The 9,859-nt window shown below is 39.9% G+C and overlaps 1 protein-coding gene across 1 annotated transcript in view; it reads right to left on the bottom strand.

The window, feature by feature from the left end:
• Positions 1-2,261: 2,261 nt before the first annotated feature.
• Positions 2,262-9,859, bottom strand: part of LOC143026924 (uncharacterized) — a 20,294-nt gene continuing 12,696 nt past the window's right edge. Inside the window, exons 2-4 of the mRNA XM_076187715.1 lie at positions 4,756-4,851; positions 3,681-3,807; positions 2,262-3,014 (exon numbers count right to left, since the gene is read on the bottom strand). Coding sequence (XP_076043830.1) covers positions 2,262-3,014; positions 3,681-3,807; positions 4,756-4,851 — 976 coding nt within the window. The remainder of the gene's footprint in view (positions 3,015-3,680; positions 3,808-4,755; positions 4,852-9,859) is intronic.

Genomic DNA, 9,859 nt, shown 5'->3' with positions numbered 1-9,859 from the left:
CTACAGTTAATTTTGACTCGTGATACATAACATAACCTAACCTAGCCTGAACTAATCCAGCCTAACCTAATCTAATCTTACTTGACCTAACCTAACCTAACTTGACCTAACCAAACCAAACCAAACCAAACCGAACCGAACCGAACCTAACCTAACCTAACCTAACCTAACCTAACCTAACCTAATCTAACCTAACCTAACCTATGTTGGGGTGGAGAGTCTATAGTTGATTAGAGTGGGGGGAAATGCTACAATTGCATGTAGTTGGGGTGGAGCTTCTACAGTTGATCAATCTACAATTGACCCAACAAATCAAAGAAAAGTTATAGAAAATAATGCCATTAGAAAATGAAGGCACTAAACGTACCTCTCATAGATGTCCGTATAAAAAAAAAAAAAAAAAAATTTTATTCTTCAAAAAAAAAAAAACATTTTTCTTACATAATAACGTTAATCTTACGGTAAACGAAGCGTGCGTGCGTTTGTGTGTGTACGAGCGCTAAAATCCATACCTTCTTAAGGCCCGTCCACACTAAGCCCCATGACCATGGCAGTGTTGGTGGCGCTGTTGAAATTCGAGGTTTTCAACACCGCCAGCGTACTACTGAGCAGTTTAGAACCGTCTCGATTTGATGGGCATGCGGATGTCGTCAGTGCCACCTCAGCCGTTGTTGAGAGAGGATGTATGCGTCATGCTCTTGGTCATGGCTACTTTTGCTAACCTCATTAAGTGGACGAGAAACCACACCCAATATCTTATAGAATAATCGAAGCGGCGTCCCTGCATACGGAACATCAAGAGCAAGGAGTACATACATCCGCGTGTTTACAAAGGAGAATAAAGTCTGTCTTTATTTGTATTATACGTCTGACAGCCATGCTCGACAGCCCAACAAATCGTACCTTTCTAATTTCGGCAGGTAGGATGCAAGGGAAGAATGGACAGATGGGAACTCAAACTCCCTCTAACAGGTCTTCGAGGAAGCCAATGTCTACACCATATCTTTCTCTTTCTCACTAGTTTATTTTTCACGGCATGCATAGTTATAATGCTCCACAATAAGGATCCCGTTTCAAGGAGCTCGTGGGGGTCCATCATACAGCCCCGGATGCTAAGAGGTGACTGGCGCCCACAGACTCGTAGCCACATTCTTCATGCCCACTCAGTATGGACATCAGTGTGGACACAGCTTAGCATTCAACACTGCCACCTGCTAAAAGCCGAGCTGCATGAGGCACAGTGTGGACCCGGCCTTAGGCGTTCAAACCCAACTTATGTTGATCATTCTGCCTTTTAACTTAGGCTCTCACATCACTCTCTACACCGGCCATTCTTCTACTATCTCTATGCTCTGTGACATTGCTTTTGCTTCCTCCTTTATTTTACTCCTCTCTAAGCACTAACCAAAGATATTTAGTCAAGATGCTTCTTAACCTCATTCTAATCCATTTTTCCCTCTGCTCTCAAAATCTAATCTAACCTAACCCAACCTAACCAAACCTAACCTAATCTAACCTAACCCAACCCAACCTAAACTAACCTAGCCTAGCCCAACTCAACCTAACCTAACCTAACCTAACCTAACCCAGTAGTGACCTGTCAGGAGCACTCAGGTTAAAGTTATGTCATGAAAGGTTATTCCACAGCCTAGACTACGGATACTGTGGTAGACTACACGCTAAAGTAGCACCCTATTCTTGACATCATATTACTATTCATTCTCACATATCCATACTAAGAATACCAGCATCCACCCTTTCTAAAGGAGCTTGCATCTATCCTTCATATTTTTCTATATGTATATGCATGCCTAGATATGACAATTTCCGGGTTAGATTGTCATATTACAAGGTTAACAAAACACAACACACCCTTTTACATTCGTTTAATCGTAAAAAAATTAACATGGCGTGTCGTTGATCTTAAGTTAGAAAATAAATACATTAAACCTACTTCGGGAATGGAGACAACATAGTTGTTACGTGAATTCTTCAAAGTGAAGAATAAGAATGAGCTTCTGACGCCTTAGCACATGACCCCCCCGTGTGCCCAAGGCGTCCTTTGGCTAACTGGGAGGATTGATCATCTGATATGAACTATCTGTCATTGGTCCATTGAAAACGAATCCTTTGTCGATGTGGTCTTGGTTCTTGGCTTCCGCGGTTACCACCCGCTGGAGCACGCCGTCCTTCTTGCCCATATAGGCCAGCATGTTCTGCTTCACCTGAGCCTTGGGACAGTGATGCCCCATGGCGTAACATCAGTTGAGCCATGACATGATGTACCTCCAAAGGTTTGACAACAAACCCTCTCCGGACGGATGGGCAAGCTGCTGCTGCTCCTGGTGTCCTTGATACCCCAGATCTTGCTGGATCGCCGGGTCCTTAGCCCTGTTTTCCCTCGGAGGGATGATCCTACCGAAACAGCAGACGATTTCATGCAGACCCTCGCACTTCAGCGTTGTCCGGATGTCCATGGGCAGCGTGGAGAGTTCCGGAGACCAGAGCCTGACGCATTCCTCCGGCGTTGTGCAGGAACAGGCCGAGAGCTTGCTCGGCGCCGTGAATCCACCACGAAGACCTGCACTGTAGTACTCGAAGTCGTCACTGTCTATTGCGATGGCGTTCTTCGTGTTGGTGATGGCGTCTTCGTACATGAAGCTTTCGAAGCGGTCCTGTTTGTCCGGAATGAAGACCTGGTCGTCCGTCTTCACCACCACGTTGCTTGTGGGCACGCCATTGGTCAGGTACAGATCGAGCTGACTGTGGAGGTACTTGAGTGACCCACCGTCTTCGGGGCCTCCGTGTGGCGTCCAGGCATGTTCTGGCGGAGACGGGGCCGGGTTTGGAACCAAGACTCTCTTGGGTTCTGGAAGTGGATTGAGCTCTGAGGATCGTTTTGGTCGGTGGAGAAGAAGCTTCAACCTACTCCTTGGACCGACGCTGTCCTGGGCCACGTCTGATGACGTCTTCCTCATACAGCAGTACCTGGTCGATGACGAGCACGGTTGACCCTATGTAGGAACCAAAGAATAACATTAGACAAGGTCAACTAAAATATCTAATTAAACTTAATTAAATACCATTATACGTTTTGGGTCTTATTCTAGCTCTCCCTAGCATATCAGCTGGCAAAGTGTTAAACACGTTTTGATAAAAAAAAAAATTCTAAGAATTTTATTCTTACATCCATCAGACTATCTGTAGAGGGAGACCCTTCTATAGTTTAAGTATTACTATATATATTTTTATTCTTTTTACTGATAATCACCCTAATTCTAATGACGGTAGTCTCTATCTGTGGAAGGAGGCCTTTATATATATATATATATATATATATATATATATATATATATATATATATATATATAGATAGATAGATAGATATGCTGGTACATTGTGACAAGTTGATGAAGGTGGAAAAAGAAGTCACGGGTTTAGTTCCGAGTTCCTGAGTTTATTTCTGGCCGGTTTCGCTCTATGCTTCTTCAGAGGAGAAGCATAGAGCGAAACCGGTCAGGAATAAACTCAGGAACTCGGAACTAGACCCGTGACTTCTTTTTCCACCATCATATATATATATATATATATATATATATAAATATATATACATACATATATATATATATATATATATTTTTTTTTTTTTTTTTTTTTTTTTTTTTTAAATTGATAATCACCCTAATTCTAACGACGGCAGTCTCTCCGATTTCGACCTCGCAAGTCTGCGAGTACTCAGTGCATCGACACGTTCTCGCGTCCACCTCATTCCACAGATCGACGTCCTCTTTGTGTGGGTACTGTGACCTGTGACCAAAAAGAAAGATCTGTTTACAAACATTATATCAAAATAAGACAACAATAAAGATAAGTAAAATAATAACTGAATAGAAAAATAATTGATAGATAAATTTATTGATACATATATAAGTAATTGGTTCGATAAATGAATAAGGGAGTAAATTAACTCATAAGTAAATATTATAATGCATAAATAAATAATTAGATAATCTAATGAATGAGATACGGAAATTAATCTCAGTATGAATAATTAATCACAATTGCTGCAGTAAGAGACATTCATTATTTATTTATTTATTCTTTTATATTCAAATTTTATGTATTTTATATATTTCATTTACTTATTTATTAATTTATTTGTTTCCATACAAAGGCATTCATCTCCCTCTCTCCTGAACAGGAGCGATTACAAAAAAAAAAAAAAAAAAGCCTCACTATTAACTCTCTCCACCCTTTGCTGCCAAAGAGTCCGCGCCAGGCGATTTTATTCGGCAGAGTGGAATCTCCTTATGTGAATATTCTGGTTACTGTCAATCTCATTTAATGAGGTGAACTGAGTATATACTTGTACGAGGGTGGTTAAAGAATGTTAACAATTGAAAACAGTGTATTAAATCAATCATAACACTCCAACAAAACGTGCGTGCACTCGAAAGGCGTAATAGAAACTGCGCTTTGGGACGGCAACGCGGTTCGACAGACACGTGATGTGTGAACGTGTGAACGAGGTATTTGGTTGTCGAACACGTTGGTTAAACCCCACATACCCCGTTCTTCACACGTTCACTCATCACTTTAAACACGTGTCTGTCGAACCGCGTTCGACCGTGTAAACTCCCTCTTAGAACGAAAAAACTTTCGAGCGAGCGAGCAGAACACTTGGCTCTTACGACATATATGTACAATATACAATAATGAATGTACAATGCTTCAAGAACACCATTATATACTTACATTTGTTCATGTTTTGTAGAGATACTGGGAAGAGCTTCCGAGGACGCGACTGACAGTGCGATAACCAACACCAAACTTAGACGTGAGGAAACAAAGCTGTAAAATAAATCAGCAATATTAATATCAATACATATATATATGCATATATATGTGTATGTATATATATATATATATATATATATATATATTATATATATATATATATACTGTATATATGTATATATATTATATATATATATATATATATATATATATATATAAACAAATAAATAAATACATAAACAAATGTACAAATAAATAGATCAATCAAATAGATAAGAATTGATATATTAAAAAAAGGACTGAAATTAGTCGAAACATGAAAGAATAAATAAATGAATAAATAAATTGACAAACAGATAAATAAGTTAAACAGATAAGAATTAGTAGATGGAATAAGATGTTAAAAGGAATCAAAATTGTAAAGAATATAAATACATAAATAAAAAGATAAACTAATTTGTAATAAATAAATAAAGAAATAATCATGGACTTTAGAAATTCAGATTGAATACTAATTAGTAGTATGTATGTATGTATGTATGTATGTATGTATGTATGTATGTATGTATGTATGTATGTATGTATGTGTGTATGTATGTATGTTGTTCATAAATCAGGTATGATAAATGCACACAGGCACACGTACAATGATTCACACACTTAGGACGTTCACATAAGAATGCGTATATACACATTTACGCACATAAACGCACACATACACACTGATACGCACGCACACACGCACGCAAGCACAAAAATACACGCACGTAAAGAAACGAAGTAAGAAAGGAAGTTCATCAAGGAGCAATATAGATTTATATCAAATGATATAAAAAGAAATATAGAGTATTATATAAGGATTATATAGAAATTTTGTAGGATGTGTGTAGAAATTAATCCAGATTTAGATATTTCCACGCATAGAAATAACGGTAAGATTAGACTCAAATAAAGATTATATTAGGACATAGTAATTTGCTTGTGTAAAACTATAAAAGAGATTCACTATTGTAGTAAATATAAATGTACAAGTCTAGTAAGACTAAGCGTAGTTTTAGATGCTTTCCTCGAGTAAAAACAAGGATAAATAGATAAATAAATTAATAAATAAATATAAGAAAGTGAAATGCTGAGTGAACAAGAAGAAACATAGAATTACTAAATGAAAAATAAGATTAATTAATAGATATCTATCATAAGTCATACGACTTGCCAATCTCTCCCACGCTACTCCTGCAAACTTCTCTATCTCATCTTTCTACCTTCTATCAGGTTTTGTCTTCTACGCTTCCCATCTCGTGGTGTCCAAATTTTTGCCTCTATGTGTGTTTCTGATTATTTGTATGAACACATATGTATTGTATATGTATTTATGTATTATGGATTTATGTATGTATGTATGTATGTATGTATGTATGTATGTATGTATGTACTGTATGTACTGTATGTATGTATGTATGTATGTATGTATGTATGTATGTATGTATGTATGTATGTATGTATGTATGTATGTATGTATGTATGTATGTATGTATATATATATATGTGTGTGTGTGTGTGTGTGTGTGTGTGTGTGTGTGTGTGTGTGTGTGTGTGTGTGTGTGTGTGCGTGCGTGTGCGCTTGGGTTTTGTGGTGCTTATCAACTCTACGTCTTAATGTGCTCTTGACCCTTCTTTTATGTCCTTCTCCACTCACTCCATATTGACCATGATCTTCCTGGTGGTTAAACACACACACACACACACACACACACACACACACACACACACACACACTCACACACACACACACACAAATTCCATTAGAATTTCTTTCTTTCTAAGAGCTGGTGATTTTATTTATGTAAGAGGTCGATTCTAGTCCTAGTGTTGGGTCTCGGTCCATTCAGAGTCCTTTCAGACAGGGAGAGAGGTAAGGAGATAAATAAACAAACAAATAAAATCCCAATAGGTCTATCCTCCCTCTGGAACGAACCAGAAACTCAAGAAGGTGATTCAGAGGCAAGTCCCGGTATGATGGGAAAGTGTCTTGAAAGTTCCCCCCCCTCCCTCCCTCCCTCCTCCCACTCCCCCCCACGTCCTCCTTCGTCTCTGCCCACGCCCCCCTCCTCCACGCCCCCCCTCGCCTTTTTTTTTGGGGGGGGGAGGGATGAATCTCACTAAAAACTCCCTCTCCCACTCCCACACTCCCACGCAGTGGAAAGTAAGAAACCCGTGATAGGGCAAATCCCTGTCAATGGTGATAAGCCGTTGGATTTCTTGGTCCGTCGTTAGGTCGCCTCCCTCCCCCACTGGCCAGGACTGTATCGGGAGCCAACGCAGCAATCCCACAGCGGGTCACGGGACCCGAACTCTCGACTACCTGCTTATAAGTTCAAGTCGGTATCCACTGGGCTCCCCCCTGGGGACCTCATAGGGATCAATATTTAATTACAATAATCATATTGTCAATGTTTCTGCTACCAGGATATTTGGTTATTGTCAATATTAATTAAATCATGCCACTATTGTCAATATGCATCTACAATTCCTTGTGAGTCTAATTCGTATTCAGAAGGGAGGAAGAGAGTTCCAGAACCTCAGACGAATAAGATGTGTCAGTGAGTGATCATCTTCCCCTACGAGACTTCATCGACGTCCTTATGGACCAGAGTCACGTAGCTTTATTTCTTGACCGGGGACAAATCTCCACTCAAAGAAGATGATTTGATCATTTCTAACTTCCGAGAAAGAGAGGGAGAAAGAGAAAGAGAACGAGAAAAAGAGAGAGAAAGAGTGGGAGAGAGAGAGAGAGAGGGGGGGAGAGAAAGAGCAAGAGAGAGAGAGAGAGCGAAAGAAAAAGAGAAAAAGAGAGCGAAAGAGAAAAAGAAAGAGAAAGAGAGGGAGAAAGGGAGAGAGGGAGAGACAGATAGACAGACAGATAGACAGACAGACAGACAGACAGACAGAGTAACAACCTAAGAGACCCTGAGAGAAATGTCGTTCGAGGAGATACATAATTGAAGAAACAAGATCACCCAAAGACCAAAACTTGAAAGAAATTTTTCACTAAAATTCCTAAGAAAAACACGAAAATGACAAAATTCCTAGACACTAGACAACAACAGGTCCAGTCCTCTAAAAATCAGACTAGAGTTACAATGCACTAGAAACCAAAGACTTAGAAGCCTAGTGCACCAGAAATCAAGGGTTTGAGGTACAATCGCGAGCAAAAATTTCGATCCGCACCACAGTGCTCACAACGTTAATATGATTTTTTTTATCCAGTACTTGATATATATATGTCGGTTAATTCGCTGAATAAAAAAAAAATCACAGACGAAGAATTTTAATTTTGGGTTATTAAGATCTCAGGGTGGGTCAATAATTTTGTTCGTGGTTGTACAGTGTTAGATTACATAGCATCTTCGTCATGCTTAATTACTTTATAGACAAAGGATTACAAAAGATTACAAAGGCGGAGCATGCTGAGAGAAGACCTTTTGGTCCATAACTAGGTCGTATGCGAAAAAAACATATAATAATGGTAAATAAATGAATAAATAAATAAATAAATAAATAAATAAATAAATAAATAGATAAATAAATAAATAAGAATATCATAATATACATTCTAGTCACCACAAGGTCTAGGGCGAGGGGAAGGGGTAGGAGGAAGGGAAGAAGAGGGCGAGGGGAAGTGGGAGGAGGAGGGGGAGAAGATGCTTAGAGGAAGGGTGGATTAGGTCACCCTAACCCACTGGCTGAGCGGGTTAGGGCATCGTTACTTGCGGCGAAGGTCGAGGGGATGGCAGTTCGAATCCTGCCACCGGCGAAGTTGAACCAAGGGCATGGTTCATTAAATTCCACACTACAAAAGTCCTCTGCGATGGGCACCGTCCTAGCCTTCCGATAGGGGGAGTTGTGACGTTAAACCATATCACAATTACTTTATATATTTTATTCTGCCTAACGCCAGGATATTTCATTCACTCGAGGACAGGATCCTATACTGAACATGATCAGATCCACTTTTCTATCTATCTATCCATCTATCTATCTATCTATCTATCTATCTCCATCTATCTATCTATTTACCAAGGGTTTTCCCCCCTTACCAAAGGGGTAGCCAAAATCAAAAGGCATATACCCATTCCCACCCATTTCATCTTCCACCCACTCCACTCCAACCCACCACCCTTCCCTTCCTCTCATCTTAGCTCCTCATGGATGACGGGTCATCCCTGTATCCCGTCCACTGCCCTGGGTCAGAAGCAATGCAGTAAGACACAGCACTTACACAGCAAAACAGATTCACTTAATCGGCGACTCTACCCCTTTCCGCCTTCAAAAAAAAAAAAAAAAAAAAAAACAGACGAGGATCAAATTCTTTTGAGTTGCGTTTAAAAAATCATTTACACATAACCATTCCCTAACTCCCCCCCATCCCCCACCCACGCCTTTCCTTGCATCACAGTATCATCTATACACAGCCATTCTCCATTTGCCCCTATCTCCCGTCTTCTCCCTTCCCTGTTCAACGCCCCTTTCAAAACCCACCCATCCATCTCATCCTCGGTCGCCCCCTCCTGTTCATTCCATCCACCTCTGCCTTCCACACCACTTTTACCAATTTTTTTTTCTTTTTTACTCATTCTTTCCATGTGTCCAAACCATCCCAATACTCTTCATCAACCCAATCTCCCATCTCTTTTTCCACCCACCTCTGCCTTCCACACCACTTTTACCATTTCTTTTTTTTTACTAATTCTTTCCATGTGTCCAAACCGTCACAATACTCTTCACCAACCCAATCTCCCATCTCTTTTTCCAATCCCGCTGTCCTCCTCACTTCCTCGTTTCTAACTCTATCCAGCCTCGTAACCCCTATCCTAGTTCTCAGACATTTCATCTCAAACATATTTAAACTATTCCTCTCTGCATCTCTTAAAGTCACCCCTTCATAGAACCTCCTTTTTTGCATCTATTCCCAAATCGGCCACCCGTAAGATCACCTTCACAGAGCCTTAGCCCACTACACCAACAGACACTTAAAAGCCTTGAATCCTGGAATCGAACTGAT

The sequence above is a fragment of the Oratosquilla oratoria genome, chromosome 7, assembly GCF_046742065.1.
Source record: "Oratosquilla oratoria isolate Oo_2021 chromosome 7, ASM4674206v1, whole genome shotgun sequence".
NCBI lineage: Eukaryota > Metazoa > Arthropoda > Malacostraca > Stomatopoda > Squillidae > Oratosquilla > Oratosquilla oratoria.
This window is presented reverse-complemented; position numbering and strand designations above follow the sequence as displayed.